Source organism: Azolla caroliniana, unplaced genomic scaffold (genome assembly GCF_043228905.1).
Source record: "Azolla caroliniana isolate FFs.n. ecotype wild unplaced genomic scaffold, voAzoCaro1.0.p SCAF_6, whole genome shotgun sequence".
NCBI classification, from domain to species: Eukaryota; Viridiplantae; Streptophyta; class Polypodiopsida; order Salviniales; family Salviniaceae; genus Azolla; species Azolla caroliniana.
Genome location: NW_028230441.1, coordinates 1083298 through 1103934, shown reverse-complemented (window position 1 = coordinate 1103934; position 20637 = coordinate 1083298). Strand labels below are relative to the sequence as shown.

Genomic DNA, 20637 nt, shown 5'->3' with positions numbered 1-20637 from the left:
AGTACAACCCACTCACATGCCACATTTTCTGGGAGTGAGAGGCAACACCTTAACATCATTACCTCACACATCTAGACTTTGTGAAACCTTTGGTTCCCTTCCCCACAAAATGTTCTCAACAACGAGGATTGGGTTGTCACCTTATTCCCTTTTTGACTTCAAAACATAACATATTGCATTCTTGCAAGCAACAATGCACTAGCATTGCGCAATTCTCTGACTTTACGACATATCTTTCTCAATGTTTGAGGTGGAACTTCCCAAGTGTCACAAGACTTGGCATTGATAACCTATCTTTCCCCAAGGTTTCGGTAATTTTCCATACACCTCCGTATGCTCATAGTTATCGATGAAGTGATGCCAATTAAAGTTTCTCCGAATTGATGGCTTTTCAACCATTTGTATATTGCACAATACCAACAACCCACGTTGGTTGATGGTGTGCCCATTGACTAAGTATTCAAGTTCAAGTTGGAATCAATTCAAGGTTTTCCACCCTTGGGGCATTACAAACTACTTCTTTATTGGTTAGCTGGAAAAAGTAATAGATGAAGATGATTAAAAACGACCATATATACACATTAATCACATTTGATTTTGTTGGTTTACCTCGAGGAAAATATGAGGCAACACACATCATCTTTGCACAAGATGGTAGGGCGTGGGTGGCCAAAAGTTGAAACCTCTTGTCCAAGATGAAAAGTAATGCTTAGTTTCCTGTTAAGGTTGATACTCCATGCATGAGCAATGGTACATGTGTGCATGTTTGTGAACATTGGTCCACTAAAGGTCAAATTGTGTGGAGACAATGTTATTTCCATGTGTGTGATGGGATTGTGCCTCTTAACACAAGCTTATGCTTATTTATAACCTTGGTTGTGAAATACAAATGCCCAATATTGATGCCAACTTCAAAGATAATGGAAAGCCTAGAAGGATGCTTGAATGTGCCAACAAAAAAGTGATTGTTCCGGAATAATAAATGCACCACTTGGTTATGCAAAGCGTCATAGTGTCACTTTAAAGCTTGGATAAGGATTAAATACATCAAATAAAGTGACAATTGACAACTCCCTAAAGGAATTACATGGGTAGCAAAACCTTTTGATGGTGTGACAGACATCAAATGGATTGTCAAAAAAAATTCTTCATTGCCTTGATGTAGAATGGCATATCAGTGTTTTTTATAATACAAAATGTAAAACGTTTCTTTTTTAAAACATGATTTTCAATTGCTTGCTAGTTATATATTTGAGAATCAAAATTGCTCTTTGGAAAGGACCACGAAATCCAAACGCTACCCATTGGTAGAAATGGCATAATGTTTTAGAACAATAGAGTTATGTTCCACTGATGACATTTAGCTAGTATAATGTCTTCTACTCATACTGAACCAACGACAAACAAAAGAGATAGTTGAGTATTAGGGGCTCAATTGGGTAGTATTTCTAGTTTTCTTCCACTACCGATGGAGCCACTTCTTTCACATAGTCTTTGACCCATTTGTTAATTAAAAGATATTGTATTTATAAAATATACTTTCTTTTAACTTGTGATTGTTTTGCCTTTTAAGTAAGGCAATAAAAAAGTGTCCATGACATTAATAAACACATGTCTATGAAACCAAATCAACATATGAAGTTAGGTCATATGCACCATGTTTCTTTTGTCCACATAGAGTTATAGGTTAGTAAGGACATGAAATCCAATGAAATTTGTGACTTGTATATATGCACCTATTGCATTCTGACATGAACTTGAACCTTTGATGAAGGATTTTTTGCTACTACACATAGAAATGTGATCACACTATGAATTGCACCTTCATTTCATAAAGTGCAATTTTGCAAGATGTCCATGAATGCTAGTGACGCTACAAAGAGTACAATTACATTAATGAAAATGCCACCAATCTATTTTTATTTTTACGTAAAACGTCTATTGCAATTAATCTTTATTCAATATATAGTTGAAAAGGACATTTAGGAGAAGAAGAGTGTTGCTCCAATTGGATCCATAGAGAACCACATAGGACCATGAAAACAAGCATCAATAACAACAAAACTAAATATTAGCATATTAGGCTAGTAAAATGTAGCAAGGATCTGAATGGTTAGTGTTAGTAACTTTTTAAAAGTACATTTTCAACATTGTGCATTTCTAGAGTTATTGACCATGCCTCATCATTGAGGAATGTGTCATGCATGTACCGTTTATCTTCTTGCTAATAGCATGGAAGTGCTCATTGTACAAGGGTACATTTGGAACGAACTTTGATATATATTGGGAGAATCCGGAGATCGTTACAAACTTACAAGACCTTACAAGCTCCATAGCTAATACATATTTTCTTCTAAGATCATATTATTAGGCACAAAATAAATTTATGAACTAGTTTCATTTCATAAGAAGCTCAAGAACCCTTACTTGCTAAGTACCTCACAACTAGTACGTGCAAGATTGTAACCTTATGCGTTCACATTGTGATTTAGCACAATAACATCATTTTATAAGTAAAGAATACCAATCAAGGACTTTTCCTAAACGTGGAGTTAAGTTAACGTTGTACAATCTTGACACGTTTATGTGTGTGAACTATTCACGAAAACCTAGTATGAAGGGACATAAAAATATTTGTTCTTTCATATCCTTAGCTAGCCAAATGAAATAATATCGTTGGTTTTCAAACGTCAACCTCGTCCTTATTCATGCTTTTAATAATGTAGTTACCTTGCATGTGGCAAATTACTCAATATAACAACAATACGACACTATAAGCATTGGAGGTTTAGACCTATGCTTCAAAGTTTTTATTTGCATGGGTAGAATGCTTCAACTAGTGACCTAAATCAATCTCCTATGAGAGAAGGATCCAAGATAGATGAGATAATGTGAACGTTAGGTAGAGGAGAATTCGGAGGAATCAGCCATTATCAATGGTTAAAAGGGACAGATTTATAGACTGGAAACATTAAATATGGTAGGGCAGGAATCAAGCTAGATAGCGAAAAGGGATGCCATTTCCTCTTGAATATTGTTAATATTGTTCCTTTGGTACAATTGAACAACTGATTTGCATGTTCAATACCTGAAGCCATGCTCAATGTTGTATCAAATAGTGGTTAAAAGGCCATTAAAGATTGATTGATGGGCACCTTGTATGGTCCCCTACTTCATAATTTGGCTTTGTTGTGTTCCTTTCTTCATGTTACAGTGTATTGGTATCATCAAGTGGTGGAAAAGATAGCCTCTTCTTGGCACTAATTACATCAATCCCCTCTTTCTTATATCCCTCCCCTGTTATGTAACTTCTCATTTGCCTTGGATTGCTCAAGGACCTTGCTTTAGCCCTTGCAGACTGTGTGGCAGCCATGTAGCCTGGCATTGATGGTGAGCTTAAAAAGCTTTCATCATCTCTTACTGAAGACCCCTCAATGCTACTTCTCCTATTAAAAGAATGAATCCTTGGTTCAACCACAGACGAATAATAAAACACACTTTGAGAGCTTCTGGCTGTAGAAACACCACTCAACACTTCTTCCTCGAGAATCCTGGCACTCCTTGTCCTCCGGGGACTATAGGCGGGTGGCTGGACATTAATCATATTTAGTTGATTTCGGAATGAGTGTGGTGTCGAGACCATATCATCTTGAATATGCAACACAGCATTAGTATGTTTGGGAATGTGAGTAGCAGTAATCTTGGGAATGTCAATGACATTGTTATTAGGTGTGTTGTAACCTTTTTCTAGTTGAAATGTCTGTGGAGACTCTAAGGGTCTTGTTGCCATCCATCTTTCCAGCCAACTCCAACCCCACCGAGGTTTTTCACCATTCCCGTGATTCATTAGGTCAATAAACATTGGTGGAAACTCAGCTCCTCGGGAAGGGGATCTCCATAGCTGAAATATCAACTCATCCCAGTTATTGTACATGCCATACATTCATACATACACATGCATATTTACTTACATATGCCCTACATATATTGCACACATATATATTATTGGGAATTGAAAATGATATAGATACATACATTTGTGTATGTGTGTGTGTGTGTGTTTTGTTACATATATCATTAAACCTGATGTGTGAATGCATATGCAAGAGCCCTCTCGCGTTTCACCATGGCTTCACGCTTCAGTAACTGGTTTTCTTGCGTCTTTTCAAAAGATTGTATGCTCCCATCCCACATGACGAGATCTTGATTGCCATGACACTGCGAGCATGATTATGTAGCAATTAGTAGGGGCATAACTATTACAAAGATTATTGATATGGCATTAAAATACTTGCATAGGTTTTGTTTGCGAGAAGAAACTCTTGTTGCTTAATTCTTTGCCACATTTGTCTTTGAAGTACAGCTTCTTCAGACATGTGGATCCGTCTCGCTCTCACTCGGGCTTGAACTCTTACCCATGCCTGCATACACCGCAGTGTACGGTTTGCTTGCCTTCTCACTGTATGACCACTCACTAATGCTCTAAGCCGAACAAGGCCCCGGAGTGCACGAAGAGCTCGTCGAGCCTCAACAAAAGAAGGAAAAACAATAACAATTCACATTTCAATACAAAATATATCACATGAAAAGCGCTATGCAAGTTACATGATCTAGATTATATACATACACAGAAACGTCTATTATTTAGATTTTATTTTCCTGTGTGGGAAAGAAACCATTTTTCCTCATGTTTCCCTACAATATTCGAGCACGGGCTCATGATGTTAGGTCTTTCAATGTGTCCAAATCACAGTGGCTACATGACCTATAATTATCCTTAATACTTATTATGGATAACATATATACGCTTCATATGTTTCAAATTAGGTACTGAGGATGTGATGCAAATGAACTTGAAGGTGACCCACCAATGTCACGAGAGACAGGACAAACATGAAGGGATTATTAGAGAGAAAACCTAAACCATCTCTGCGGATTGAAATTTGATTGCCCAAATAATTTCTCATCATGAATAGTCTAGAATGTACCTAAATTCCCATGCAAAGAAACTGACACACACAAATTTATACAGATATACATGTAAATACATGTCACGCATCCATTCATATACGCACACTCACTCACACATACATATACACAAACATATGCACATATAAACACATGCATACAAACATATGTATACACATACATACACAAATGCATGCGTGCATACATACATACATACATTCTAAGGAAGATGCTGATGATGATGTTTACAAACATATACACATACAAGGTATCCACGAAATGCAGTTTGGATCTTGATAGCGGCTGAATGTTGTTCAATGGGACCGTTGTATGAGGATCTGCGAGCTTCAGTAATTCCTCCAGTAAGCCGGGCCACTTCTACTGCAGCATGTGCGGCTGCCTTGGCAGCTTCTGCCGCTGCAGCTGCCGCTACCGAGAGCGCATTCGTCTCATTTTTAGTTCCGGTAGTTAGGCCTAGTGAACCAGTCTTTGCACTCTGTTCTGATATCTGCTTTCCATTTTTACTCTAAAGACCAAAACAGAGTACACACGAATTAGAAACCCAAACATGGAATCTTTGTGCACCATTTTGTCCTTTCACTCAAAACAGAGTATATATGAATCAGAACTTTGCATGATCTGATTGCCATTTTTATTAATCAAAGGGGAACCAAGTTACCTGGTCTTTCTTTGATGATTCCTTGCTTGTGATTCTGGATCTGAATGCTTTCTTCACAGCAGAGAACCAAGTGCCTTTCTTTCCCATTCTTATTATTATGCTCTGAAGATCTCAAGAAGCATCTATACAACTATTAATTTAGGCCGAAACAACTTAGAAGTAAAACATGTGTAACACAAAGAGATCACAATCATGGATGCTAAGTTAATTAGGTAAAAGAAACACTATTTAGTAAGCAGCCCATTGAACTATTGTTAACAAATGAGGAGAAGAAGAAGAAGAAGAAGAAGAACCCACAAAGAAACAGCATTATGTGCTAATTGCTAACAGAGTGGATGAAGAAAACCCCATTAATGATTCTTTTATTCAAATCAAGTGAGAATGTGTCCTTTGGTGAGGACACATAGAATCGAGAAAAAACAAACAGATAGAAAGAATGAGAAAATAAAAGCTTTTCTTGAAGGGAAAGTAAAAATGCTATAAGCTCCTCTTCCCATCCTTTGCTTTGCTTTTTCCTTTGTTTTTTTGAGATGGTGAAAGGTTTTATGCTCTGGCCATGTGTTGATAATCATTTTTCTCTTAGCAAAGATTCAACATAATCCAATGCATTCACGTATGAAGATATGAAGAGAGAGAGAGAGAGAAAGAAAGAAAGAAAGAAAGAAATATTGACGTCTTCTAAGACCAAAATTGGCCCATGACACCATGTGTGTGTGTGTGAGTGCACGTATGCATTGTTGGTGTACGTGTGTACGATGTATGTTTGTATGTATGTAGGTACATGTGTATGTGTATCATGTGTGTGTATATATGTATGTATGTGGCAGTATCTCTACGTATGTATATATGTATTTGTACACATGCGCGTGGGGGTGTGGTTGTAGGGTCAAGCAATGGCAATAATATATACACTACTTTAATGGAAGAGAGAAAGAAAAGGAAGGCAAAAAAGAAGTTTTAGATATGATACTTGAACTGCCAAAGCTGAAACATAACTTATTATTCCCAGTGCTAAGGCCAGCTACCAACCCCATGTGATCTTATCTTAATTGTTGCTTTCATTTAATATTCCATCCCCAAGTACATACACTCCATGGGCTAGCACAAAAAGGTACTACCAAACCTTTAGAATTAAGACTATTACTAATTAGGTTTTACAAAACCTTTTTACAAGGCTATTACTAATTTATCAAGGCTTTTATAAAACCTTTTTTCAGACTAGAGTGCCTTTTCCCATAGGCAAATCCAGAAATCTAGCATTGAGAGAGGTAATATCCTTCTATACATATTGTGCAAAATGCCGGAATATTTTTACCACAACATTCATAGTAAACTTAGTTCCTAAAACACATGAGGTGGGAGTAATTATACATATACATGTGTGTGTGTGTGTGTGTGTGTGAGAGAGAGAGAGAGAGAGAGAGAGAGAGAGAGAGAGAGAGAGAGAGGGAAAGAGAAAGAAAGAAAGATATATTAAGGTCTTCTAAGGCCAAAATTGGCCCATGAGACAATTGGTTTACAACAAAATGGGATATTTACCCATTCATCGAAAGTAAAAATAAAAATAGAGCAGGTTAAGGTTTTCTAGGCTTACTAGCCTCCATTATTGGATGAAACCAGACTTCAGGGTTGGTATATATTTTCGGCTCCTAGATGAAACCAGAAAAGAATATGTGGGATTGAAGCCTTGAAGACAGTTGTAATGGTATGGCATATGCAAAGCTCACTGCTATGGTGGATGCCTATTTGTCTCTGGTAATGCCTACTTCGATTCTTGCATGTTTGACAAATTGTTATAGACATCATTTTATGGCCTATTGTGGAAGATGTTGCACAAGCAACTAAAACACTTCTCCATTTATTATGTAGTTATCCTCATATAATAGTCTCCTTCCATCAAGTTACTCAATCTCATAAATTTACAGGCCTCCTCATCCATTTTGAAAGCTTTTTTTTTGTTTTTAGCTTTTGAGGACTGGGCATTGTGCCCTCAGCAGAAAAACATTCTTGTCTAATATTGGACTCCATGGAGAATCTCCAACTATTCATAATAAATTGGGACATCAATTTCTGATGGTATGGATTATTTAATTGTTCCCTAAGATGATCCCATTATGTTTGTTCTATATCTGTATGTATATATTTGTGGCCCCATGTTTTGACTATCACCAATATAACATGTTGTAAATATGTATTATTTTTTAGTTTTTACCTCATTTCGAGGTTTTCCATGTGTGTGCAACTCATCACTCTACATGCTTGAGAGAGGAAGTTACATCCATATGATAATTAGCGTTCACGTTTTGTCATTTTCAATCATGATACTCCACTAGTTCTTTTGGGGATGACACTCAAGTTTATATAACTAAACTCTTTATACAGATTAGTACATGTAACGAATGCCTCGACCATGTTTGATTTTGAATGAATATTCCATTCCTCATTGGAATGAATGTTTGATACCACTATTTGCATATCTCCCTCTTCTATGTGACAGCAACTAAATTGTCTTGTCATAATTACAATCAAGGAAGTTATAACAAAAATATCCCACCAAATCAAGTCGAACACAAGAGCCTGAGCATTAACAGACTCGGTGGTAGTTGTAACATTGAATGCATAATATAGCATTATTGGTGTCATTTGGATGAACCGTATGATGCTGAGGCAGCACATTTAGAGAGCGGGTCAGTGATAGAGAATGAAATGGTTGATGACAAGAAATGAAACTTTGATTAGGCAATGTAGAAGAAACCCTAATCTACATGCAAATGGTGAGGAAATATTACCCCCTAGGAAATTGGAGTAAATCATCAAATTTTGGAGATGAGCCCATTTTCCCAAAGTCCACATCTCCATTGATCTTTAGACTGCCACAATGCACGTGATGGTCACTTACGGGCCCACCACTGGTCTGAATGTATCTGTTATGTATATGCTTGCGGTGATGAACCTCTTAGCAATATGGACCCTATCAACTCAACGACAACATATCAACATGTTTATCGTTTTTTTTATGTTTCTGGAGCTGGAGCCTAGTAACTCATTCATCAAGAGATCTTTCCTTGACACTTTATCTCATGAAATTCAAAATTGGATCTCGATGTCACAATTTCAGTTCTTTGAAACCATTTTAATGACAACAAAGAGGGCGGCGTGAGGAGTTCAAATCCCAACCTATGGCTTCCAAACAAAGATTGAAAACCACAAAACATTGCACAAAGAAGCATAGTGAGCGATGTTGTCTCATCATAACTCCTAATCTTCCTCAGATAATGTTGCATGAAGAAGGATAGAAAATAATGTCCTCTCATTGTAACTCCTAATCCTCATCTATTCCCTCTCCCCCCCCCCCCCCACCCCCCATCGGCCCACAACCTGGTAACATCAGTTATCAGCAAATCTTTTCTTGGCACTTAATCACTTGAAATTCAACAACAGATCTCGAGATTGCAATTTTGGCTCTTCAAAGTGCTTTTAGTCGTTCCTCTTAATTGTGGACTGATTCCCATGTGTGGTGATAAGGGAATGGAGTTGAACTTCCAAGCAATGGCATACCAGTTACAATCGCAAACCATTAGACCAACTCCTCAAGCCATTGCACAAAGAAAAGAAGCCAAATAGAAAACAATATTGTTTCATCATAACTCTTAATCTTCCTCCATTCCCCCCATATCCGCATAGATATTAGACATAGAGACATAAGCAACTGCATCTTCTTCATTATACTCTACAATATGTTGAAAGGCATTTTTTCCTAGATTGAGATCTGCCCATTTCCTACAAGCACCCAGCAAAGTGTGCCAGAGTACAAGGTTGGGATGGAAAGGCATCTTTTCAATAACCAAAATTGCATTGTCTATCTGTCCTGATCGACCAAGGAGATCAATTAAGCAACTATAGTGTTCCAAAGTCACATCAATACCGAACTCATCACTTACAGTGTGAAAATACATTTGACCCTCATCAATTTGACCTCCATGACTACATGCATTCAGAATGCTGATGAATGTGATGGAATTAGGAGTTTGACCCTCCCTGATCATTTTATTGAATAGAAGGAAAGAATTATCAAAATCTCCAAGAAGAGCAAATCCTGAAATGAGAGCTGTCCACGAGATGATGTTTCGCACCAGCAATTTTTCGAATACTTTCTTAGAGTTATCAAGCGAACCACAATTTGCATACATATCAATTAAAGAATTTCCGACAATTAGATCCTTTTCAAACCCTTGCCTCACAAGGTCATCATGTATTTCTAGGCCCTTGTATGCAGCCCCTGTACTTCCGCAGACGGTTAAGATACAAACAAATGTGACCTCATTTGGGAAGATTCCATCATGACCCATCTTTTCATAGATATCAAACGCTGCCTCAGCATTACCATGTTTTGCATATCCGGCAATCAAAGCAGTCCGAGCTACAACATCACGAAAAGGAAGCATATGAAACACCTCTTCTGCTTTTTGGACCCAACCACAAGATGAGTACATATCCACCAATACGTTGCCAATAATATGATCCTCTTCCAACAATCCTTCCTTCAAAATGTGAGCATGTATTTCACAGCCTTTCTCTATTATTCCAGCACTACCACAAACTTTTAAACAACTGACAAAAGTGGCAACATCTGGAGCTATTCCACGCTGCTTCATCTCGTCGAAGCAAGATAGCGCCTCTTTATAAAAACCATGCTTGATATAGCCTGTAATGAGTCCATTCCATGTGGTTGAGTCCTGGATCGGAAGCTCTCTGAATACTTGTTGTGCTTTTCCAAACTCTCCACATTTTGCATACATGTCAACGAGAGCATTGGCTAGTAGAAAGTCTTTTTTTAGTAGCCCATTTCCAGTAATTTCATCGTGAATTTTTCGGCCCTTATTTGGGGCCCCGATCATGCCGCAAGCCTTGAGGGCACAAACAAATGTGATGGCATCTCGAGCTATTCCTTTATGCTGCATTTGGTTGAACAAATCAAGTGCCTCTTCACCCCTTCCATGGTCAGCATAGCCTCCGATTAATGCATTCCAAGACACCACATCTTGAACTTGAAGCTTATCGAACATTTCATGAGCCTTCAGAATTAACCCACACTTGGCATACATATCAACTAGTGTATTTCCAACAAGATCTCTCTCTAATAACCCTTTTCTTGCAATCTCAGCATGTATTTTCTGGCCTTTCTCCATTTCCCCAACACTGCTACAAGCTTTTAGGGCACATAAGAGAGTAACATCATCTGGAGTTATACCATTGAGCTCCATGAGCTCAAAACAACTCAGTGCTTGTTCACCTTGCCCATGCATGGCATACCCTGTAATTAATGATGTCCACGAGACTGCATCTTTAACAGGAAGAGTATCAAACACTTGTCGTGCTTTTCCAAGCAGTCCACATTTGGCATACATATCAACTAGCGCATTGCCAACCACAAGGTCTCTTTCCAAGAGCCCCATTGTATAAATTTCAGTGTGTAGTTCACATCCTCGATTAGTGGCTCTGGAGGTAGTACCACAAGCTTTGAGAATGCACGCGAATGTGATTGCATCAGGAAAGATGCCCTCATACCGCATTTGGTTAAAAGCGGCTAGTGCTTCCTGAACGAAGCCATGTTTGACATATCCGGCAATTTGTGCATTCCATGAAACAATGCCTCTAAAAAGAAGGTTGTTTAAGACTTCATGTGCTTCTACAAGCAATCCACACTTCATATACATATCAATCAATGCATTTCCAACATTGTCATCCTTTTCTCTTTCGAAAAACAGTTTTTGTGCATCTACCCTGATATGCAAAACACGACCCTTGTGCAAGGCTCTCATAGCAGCACAAGCTTTCAAGGTGCAAATGAAGGTGACCTCGTCCGCCACAAAACCCTCGAGTAGCATCTGTTCATAACATTCCAATGCGTTCACATTATGACCTTGTTTGGCAAACCCCGCTAAGAGTGTATTCCACAATACCGTATCCCGAGTGGGAACACTATCAAACACCTCTCGGGCTATCCCAACGAGACTGCATTTTGCATACATGTCAATCAATGAGCTACAAATAAAAGGATCTGTTTCAAGTCCATTTCTAGCAACCTCAGCATATATACTGATGCCCGCCCCCAGATCTTTGCGGCGAGCACATTGTTTAAGCATAGACATAGCCACGACCTCTGATTTGAGCATCATCAAAGAGCATTATGCATGGCCATAGGCACAAGTTTTTTATAGAAAACTTGCTTTTTTAGCATCATCGAAACAGAGGCCATTTCCATAGAAACCTCTGCTTTAGGCATCATGAATATCCAATAACCCCACATTTCCATTAAAAACCTTTGATATAAGCACTATAAGAAAAGCATCAAATATTTCTATCAAAAATCTCTGAGAATATAATCAAATAGCATCATCCATGCAATTGCCATGGCCATATGGTTATATCAATAAACCTCCAATCTATGTATATCATCAAAGAGAATTATCCATAGCCAGAGCCACACCTTACCTTTCCATCAAAAACCTCTTGCGCAAGCATCATGCATACATACTTACCATCGAGTTTCTACTAAAAACCTATGGTATATAATCAAAGAGCATCAATAGCTGCAAATGGAGCACCCACACAAAAAAAGGGCAGGATAAATCAACGTTTGACCTCAAAAAATCATGGAAGATACGAAGAAGATATAATATGCTGTATGATTTTATTGTGCTTCACATTTTCTTACTCTTCACACAAATGCCAGCACCTAGCTTTTACCCACATTTCTAGATCTTGCTGTATAGAATGTAATAAGATTTCAACCATCATGGTTATTGTGCTCGACTTATCAACACATTTTGACGATTGCATACATAGTCTTGCAAAATTTTGATGTGGAAAGGTGCCAAAGAGCATACCCCAAAAAACCAACGATCACTTGCAAGGTTTGGTGAACCATTAATTCTCTATCTCCAACATTCTGGTTGTTCGATACCATCCTTTTGCAAACAATAAGCTTCAAGAGCATCTTGAGGGTTACCATACTGTGCCATACATATTTACAAGTGCATTGCCAACATGCAGAATACACCTGAAGCCTTTCTTACAAGCATGAACATGTACTTGTTTACCAAACTCACGATCTCGAATGCTTCCACAGGCTTTGAGAAGACTGACAAAAATGTAGCTATTTAAAAAATAATGATAACACAAACACTTATTTCCATGACTATTAAAACAATTGTGACCTACACAATGTCAATTGTATGGACCTATTGTGCATGTCAAGCACTAATTACCATTTGCTGAAAAGAGTTGTCTTCTGTGCAAATATCAAGCTACCTTTGCATTGGACTTATACGATTGTCATACATTTGACATAGAACCTAGACCTACTCCAACCTCATATATATAATAGTCAAATTTGCAAAATAAGTAAGCATAACTGGAGTTTGAAAACTAGAACAAATCAAGAAACTAAGATATGTTGGACAAATATCAAAATGTTACTTCACACAAGTATCTTCTATGCTAAGACATGTTTTGACAGGTATCCATAGATTATTTTCAATGGCGTGTCTCCTTTGTCAAGATCTGTTTCACAGATCCAAAATTTATTTGATCCGATATATTTTGAGTTATCCACAAATCCCATCCAAGGGGAGAGGTGTTTTTCGAACGTAGTAATAAAGTGGCTTGTTCACATTAATGCACCATTATCTTCATATCGAAGTGGTTAATTCACCCTGCACAGCCCCTTGCTCACCACACCAGCATCTTCACGTTAAAGTGGTTCCGTCACCGCTATGCACCGTCTGTGCACATGTAATTTTGTTTCAAGTTATTATTCGACTTGTCTTGTCAGCATTTGGGTCCCTAAAATATTTCCTGAAAATGCCTGCGCATTTTTTCTCAAAACATTGTTCCAAATTGACATTATTTCTATTGCCAACTTCACTTTTCAAAGATTCCAGAAATCACATCTAATTCATAGCATCACCAGAAAAGGTTACCAAATTTACAATAACCAGGGCAGAAATTATTATAGAGCAAAACTTTGCTTTCCATAGTTTATTCATTTCTATCAAGCCACACAACAGTATAGAAATAAAAAACCGTATGGTTTGATTATGAGATACATAAAACACATATATATATCACAGCGCACATATATAATACTCAATGGAAATAAATTTGTCAATGATAGTTAAAACAAATTGTTCTCTGCATCCCCATGAATATAAACATGACAAGCAAACTTTGCAGATTAGTTTCATAGGAAAAACTAATTAAAGCAATGTCCAATACATTTAAAGTAAAAGTCTACGTGTCATGATCATTATGTCCGAGCATATAATTTGCAAAGTCCACACCAAAGAATTGAATACAACATTAGAAAACCTAGATCTATCCTCCTGCAGTATTATCGTTGGGGCATGACCTCACCGAAGTTTGTTTTACATTGTAAACCACGCTGTCAAGAAGATAAAACAAAAGAACACATTATATGAGCATTATGGAAAAATGAATTTCAATCTTAATAACTTAAATGATAGGAGAACAAACCTGAGATGGATATTGGCATCGATCAAGGTAGTGTTGCCCTGTGTATGGAAACCTCTGGGTTGGAAAGCAGGTTTCAGCAGAAGAGTGAAAATTGGCCTGTATGTGAGGAAAACTCCCATAAAATGCATTTGGGTATACAACATTTGGAGGACCACCAGGTGAACCAAGCCAAGGGCCCCTTGGGTGATGGGGATTTGAATAGGCAGCTGGATCAAGACGCATGTTCTGTAATACTGATCCATCCATCCTCGTAAATCCATTCATGTTAATGCCTGGATAGCATGCTCCTTGCATAACAAATGGACGTCCATTCATTCCAAATTCTGCATTCATTCGTTGCGAATACCTGCAAGAGAGAGTTGATGACACATCGTCAGATAAATAATGCTTAAAACTGATACATTATAAGCCCAAAAAACATTCAAAACAAGCAAACTACTATTTAAACATGTGATGCGTGCATATAATAATACCAGAGCTAAATATATAGGCATGCACCAATATTCAAGTACACATAAAATCTGTTCACATTTTGAAATGTCTACTAATCTGTGGTTTTTTCATTTTCTTGGCAGTCTCCAAACATACAGAGTCTAATTATAGTATGTAATATGTATTTATGCATAGATAGCATCTACGAAAAGGAGGTTTCACAGAACATTGAAAGATGTATGGGAGACGCAATCTGAGGAAACAGGTGGGTAACACAGTTCAATGATTTCTGTACGTATAATTGAGAGATAGTTCTTCACATGAAGATCATCTCTAGTTTTTCATAAGTGAGTCCTACTCATTGAGAAATTGTGATACTGGTGCATAAAGAACAGAGGGACAACATGACTGATCAGGATTGGTTTGATGGAAGAGAGAATGGAAAAGGTATAAGCATTATAGTAGTGCCAAACCTAGGGTGAAGAAGAAGTAATGGGAGTGCTATGGTGTTTCCCATAGAACATTCTCCAGACTTTTTACTCTACTGTCTCATAAACAATTTGTATGTCTTTGTAATGTCTGCATGTGATGCTCTTAAGGCCAACCCAATGTGCAATGTGACCTGACATTCACTGTCATACAAGCTATTTCGTAACAGTCATTTCCCCAAATGCCCACTGAGTTTTTGTAATTTACCCAAGCACCTATAGTCAATACCCCAAAGTGAAGAAAAAGGAATGAATTACCCATATAATTGCTCAATAGCACATATATATTTTCATTCAGGGTTTGACCAAGGGCATTTAGGAAAGAATAAAACATAAGGGGATTTCAAGTTTTGTCAAAAAAACTTTCTCAAGCCCACTACGGATACCCTTTGTTCTTTAACAAATCCTAAATTTGAACTTTTACACACAAACAAACAATAATGTTCATTGTATGTAAGAAACTTCAAAAATAAGAGACTTGATACTACACCTGTCCTTACTATTAAGAGCAGGGTAGGCCTGCTACTGTGGAGAACTGTCCAGGGTATGAAACCAGAAAATGGCAGGTTTCCAAGAAGAGTATATACTGGCAAAAGGAATAGAAAACTGAAACCTTTATTGAAAGCTCTGCGTAAAAGCTGAAGATCTCTAAAATCCATTATAGCCCTTTTTCTTATTTTCCAGTTTCAGGCTATGAGGATTTTAGGCATAAATTATTTTGCCATAAACGATTGTCTAAGTTTGAAATCACTGTAGGTGTAAGAGTAAACTGAAATCTCAAAACCAAGAAGAAGACAGCTATAAATTGCTTAAAGGTTCTCAGCAGAAAAGAGAATAGAAGAACAAGGTAGTGGGAATTGAAATACTTCAGTAAATTATAAAAACTGTTAATGCTGTGTTCCTTGTTTAATTTTGCTTTTGATAATATAATCGGCAAGTATTTCCCACTGGTTTTGCTGTACTGCTGCTGTAAGGTTTATAGACATCAATTTGGATGTTGGAAATTTTTAATGTGTAGAGAGACAATTTATCATTTGGATGTTTGTTGAGGTTTTTATCATATTCGTCATCATATGTAAGATTTTGATTTACTGAAATTTAGCTTGAGACACAAATTGTCTTTGGTTCGTCATCATATGTAAGATTTTGATTCACTGAAATTTAGCTTGAGACACAAATTGTCTTTGGATGTGAGAAATGGCTCATTCTTTTTTGGGGGTCTAAATGGTACTCAATACCGACACTCCATGTTCATTCATGGAACCCCATTGAGAAAAACCAACAAAGAAATTTAACAATTGCATCAATCTTTAACATTTGCTTCTGGATCCTTGATATGTCAATCAAGAAGAGACTCAGGATACTTTTAAAAAATTAAGGATTTGTTTTATTTGAGAAGAAAAAATAGGGTGCAGTTGCTCAACATCTAAACATGGTATTTCTACATGTATCAACTTATATATAACATATATCACATATGCATAGATCATGAAAACAATGGGAAATCATACCTGTCATAACTGCGGTCATAATCGGGATCTTTCATGTCCTTCTCTCTGTCCCGGAAGATCGCTACTCTATTGACAGCTCGTAGAGAATAATCATCCTCTGGCTTGTCCTTACCTTCACCGTTGGATGCCAATCCTCCATTCATCATCAACTCCTGGAGCTGGTGTGTAACTGACCCTACATCCAAGGCAACAACATCATGCACACTATCCTCATTCTCTTCCATACTCGGAGAATCCCCATCACGAAAAATCCTAGCCCTAGCTTTGTTGTATTCCTCCTTCCTTTCCTCAACAGACTTCACTGGTGTCAATCTTCCTGAATCACCACCAATTCCATAGCCATTTGAGTTTCCAACACCATTAGTCCTTTGTTTTATTGCAACCTTCTCAAGGGGAGCACACATAGATTTTTCTTGAGAAGTAGGATCAAGTGGAATATCAACTAGTCTGATAACAGGGGTTTTGCTCTCTGGTGTCTTCAATAGAAGTATTCTTGATCCAGATGGGGAGTTCATGTCCACAACCATTGATTGTAGGTTATAATGCTGTGCTACACGATGTGCTGCAAGTCTTTCATATGAGGAAGGCATTGGTTTCAACAGATGTTGTTGTTTCTTTGAGTTTTGCACAAACTTCTCAATTTCGTGTTCTAGCCTCAAAACTAAAACCACCAGTCAAACACATATGTAAACATCAGAAAATATTTGTTCAAAACTTGATGGGCAGGTAAATCAGATAGACCAATTTCAGCATCAAAGGTTCCAACATTTAGAAATTACGTTCCTTTACGAATCACAATCATGCAGATTGATGCCTGTATCAAATTTCCTAATATTCCGATGTCATGGCAATAGAGGAAGCTATCACAAAAGTTCCTTTTCATTTCATACTATCAGCCATCAAGTGCTTTCAACTCATAAAGTTCTTTCTTTACTTTCGTGCTCGCATCCAACAAGTGTTCTCCCTTTATAAAGTTCTTTCATTACTTAAACCAATTCCCTTTTTCTTTGTGTAAGATTGGGAATAATAAGCATAGGACACTATATAAGTATAGACCTGCAAAAAGAGTTGAGACAAATATCTGCACAAAAATTGTGGTTCTTTTGCTTCATGTTATCAGTTATGGACTGTTTTCCGTTCCTAAAGTCCTTTCTTCTCTCATGCTAACAGCCGTAGGACGCTGTAGTCTTATGTAAGAAAAACATAAACAAAGACAAAGATATGCAAGAAAAGGTGTTTTCCTTTTCTTGATTTCATGAAGTTTTCATGCTATTAGCTATATAACACTGAAAACCATATACTAAAAACTTACATAAAGGAAAAGATATGCAAGAAAGTTGTTTTCTTTTCTCGAGTTCATATGTTCTCCATGCCCTAACTTCTCTGTTGACATGGGCTTATCAGCCATATGACGTTCAAGAGACTATAACATTATAGGTCTGCAAGCAATAGGTGCTTCCTTTTCTTTAATTTAGGCAATAAAATTATGGAAATTTTTCTTCTTCCTCAAGTTTATTCAAACTAACAGCCACAATATACACACAAGGTTATATGAGTACAAAAAACCATTGAAGAGAGTACAAGATCTCTGCAAGAAAGGATTTGTTTCTTCTTTACTTCAAGTTTTAATTCGTTGACTATCCATTTCTTTAATTGTTTCAATTCGAATGATCCGTTAGACACACAAGACTATGATTCGAAGCATACAGGAATAAAAACATCTGCAAGAATGACGTCATTTTTTAGCCTTTACTTCAGGTTAACAGGAATGGAGCATTACTTTATTCGTGAGGTTCTTTTCCTTTACCTCAGGTTAACAGTTATGGAGCCCTTTTGTGATCCTGAGGTTCTTTTTCTTTACCTCAGCTTAACAACTATGGCACACTTTTATCATTATGTACTCACAAGACATAGGAGACTCGATAGATTTGGAATAAATAGTAAATATCTGAAATAAAATGTTTTCCACCTTTATTTCAGGCTATCGACTGTAGTGCATTTTTCTATCCCGTAGTTCAATATATATGAATCAGCCATTACGGACTCGAAACTACAGAGACAGAAATTTTGCAAGGGAAAGAAACGTGCTTATCATTTTCTTCACATCAATATATCAACCATGAACTCTCGAGAGACCATACAATTGAGGAGCTATAGAAAGAAAAGCCAACCAGATAGCGTGCTTCTTTTTCTTCTTTAATTCAAGCAAACACTCATAGAATGTTTAGACTGTTAGGATGAAAATATAGTCAGAAAGAGCAAAACAAAAAAACAGAGCGTTTTCTTTTCTTTACTTCAGATTATAAAGAAACAGGAACGAACAAAAACATCAAGACAACATCAAGACTAAAGACATTCACAAGGATCAAAAGACTCGTGAGAAAAACAGTGCCCCTGTTTAAAGAAATCCACGATCTATCTAACCTGTGATCCTATTTCTCGAGTTCAAAGCATCCTTCAAGAAACTATCGACTTGTTCCGTAGCATCCTGATCGCTAGAGAGTCGAGAGAAATCTTCAGCATAAACCTCCTGATCGGAAGAAGAAGAAGAAGAAGATGATGATGATGATGATGATGATGGAGGCAAATCCTTTAAGCTTCTCTCCATAGCTGCGAGCTCCTGCTGCTGCGAATCCTGCAGATGAGCTTTCTCGCGACCATGGATCTGCAACTCCAAGCTTTCGAGTTCGAAGCCCATGGGAGGAAGGGAAAGGAGAAAGCGAATTCAGGAACGAGAAATCAAGGTTTCTGGAGAGGTGCGGAGGCGGAGAAGAGTCTTAGGAAGAAATGGAAAGGCGGAACGCAGAGAGCGACATGGATGAAGGTTCAGAAATCTCGACCTTCGGCAGAGAGAGAGAGAGAGAGAGAGAGAGAGAGGGACGACCTCTCTCTCTCTTCGTCTTCTTCTGCTTTCTTCTATGGAAAGGAAGAGTGCGTAATAGAGAATACAGAGAGATGATGATGATGATGATGATGTGTGTGTATGAGGAAGCCAGGGAAGAAGAGTGGAATTGAGAGAGAGAGAGAGAGAGAGAGAGAGAGAGAGAGAGAGAGAGAGCTTTTTTCTTCCATGAATGACTTTTAACTTGTTCACAACCACAACACCAACCAACCAACCAAATACAAATTGGAATGGAACACAACATAACATAACATCAACAAAACAACACACACACATCATAAAGCCAGGCTGGCCTCTCTCTCTCTCTCTCTCTCTTTTGCTTTTCATCGTAATTAGCTTACCCTAGTGGTAGGCCGTTTACACTATTAGCACTACATCTTGGGTTCAAAACCCAAGTTTCTCACCTGTCTATATTACTCCATAGATATCATCTCTATTATTCACTAAATGCCATTGTGGAATGTGAACCCATGACCACCTGGTCTTCATTGGGCAACCTTATGAACTAAGCTACATCCATCTCAGCTCTCTGTCCTCTCTTTTTGGTGGAAACACACAATTAGATTAATAAATGTGTGTGAAAAATACTACTTACAATGGGTGTGACAATGGAGTACGGTTACCCACTAACTACACTACATGGGTAGTGGAACATGTTGAATTGCCAATAGGCAAGACGAACACTCCACTGAGGAAAGAATTTCCACTTGCTACAATAAAGAAATTTGCCACATTAGTACTCCCTTCAACTTTCGTAGATATGCTTTCACTCCATGTCTACCATCGAATACAAAAGCGTCGTGCATGTTCCAATTATGACGCAATCCCCAATATCTAAGAAATAGAAAAACGATCTCCATCTCTAATTTTGGGTCAACTTGTGTAAATTGTGCAAACACCCATTGTCTAGGTGTCAAATAACACTGTGATAAAACTTGCCAAATTTAAGAAATGTAACTCTAAATCTAACAAGCAATTGGACATTGTATAAATCGATAAGTATTATCTTCCATTTGAACAGTGCGAAAAAAACAATTACCCGTTGCTAGCCCCAACGCTTTAGAGCTAATCCCAAAGGCAATCCTCCAATCAAAACTCTCCAAATGAAGACCTTTGTTA

At 37.6% G+C, this 20637-nt stretch overlaps 3 protein-coding genes across 3 annotated transcripts; all 3 read right to left on the bottom strand.

Annotated features, from left to right (window-relative positions):
- Positions 1 to 3000: 3000 nt before the first annotated feature.
- LOC147862427 (protein IQ-DOMAIN 2-like) lies at positions 3001 to 6166 on the bottom strand. Its single transcript, XM_087321551.1, has 5 exons — positions 5648 to 6166; positions 5234 to 5494; positions 4296 to 4526; positions 4084 to 4218; positions 3001 to 3901 (listed from the first exon to the last, which is right to left on the bottom strand). The coding sequence occupies exons 1-5, from the start codon at positions 5732 to 5734 to the stop codon at positions 3209 to 3211; spliced, it is 1407 nt and encodes a 468-aa protein (XP_087177677.1). The 5' UTR covers positions 5735 to 6166; the 3' UTR covers positions 3001 to 3208.
- Positions 6167 to 9013: 2847 nt separating this feature from the next.
- LOC147862426 (pentatricopeptide repeat-containing protein At3g09040, mitochondrial-like) lies at positions 9014 to 11808 on the bottom strand. Its single transcript, XM_087320633.1, has one exon. The coding sequence runs from the start codon at positions 11797 to 11799 to the stop codon at positions 9298 to 9300; it is 2502 nt and encodes an 833-aa protein (XP_087176759.1). The 5' UTR covers positions 11800 to 11808; the 3' UTR covers positions 9014 to 9297.
- A 1984-nt stretch (positions 11809 to 13792) lies between these two features.
- On the bottom strand, positions 13793 to 19512 carry LOC147862425 (uncharacterized). The gene is made up of 4 exons (XM_087320938.1): positions 19041 to 19512; positions 16617 to 17277; positions 14186 to 14531; positions 13793 to 14093 (listed from the first exon to the last, which is right to left on the bottom strand). The coding sequence occupies exons 1-4, from the start codon at positions 19312 to 19314 to the stop codon at positions 14043 to 14045; spliced, it is 1332 nt and encodes a 443-aa protein (XP_087177064.1). The 5' UTR covers positions 19315 to 19512; the 3' UTR covers positions 13793 to 14042.
- Between the last annotated feature and the right edge of the window lie 1125 nt (positions 19513 to 20637).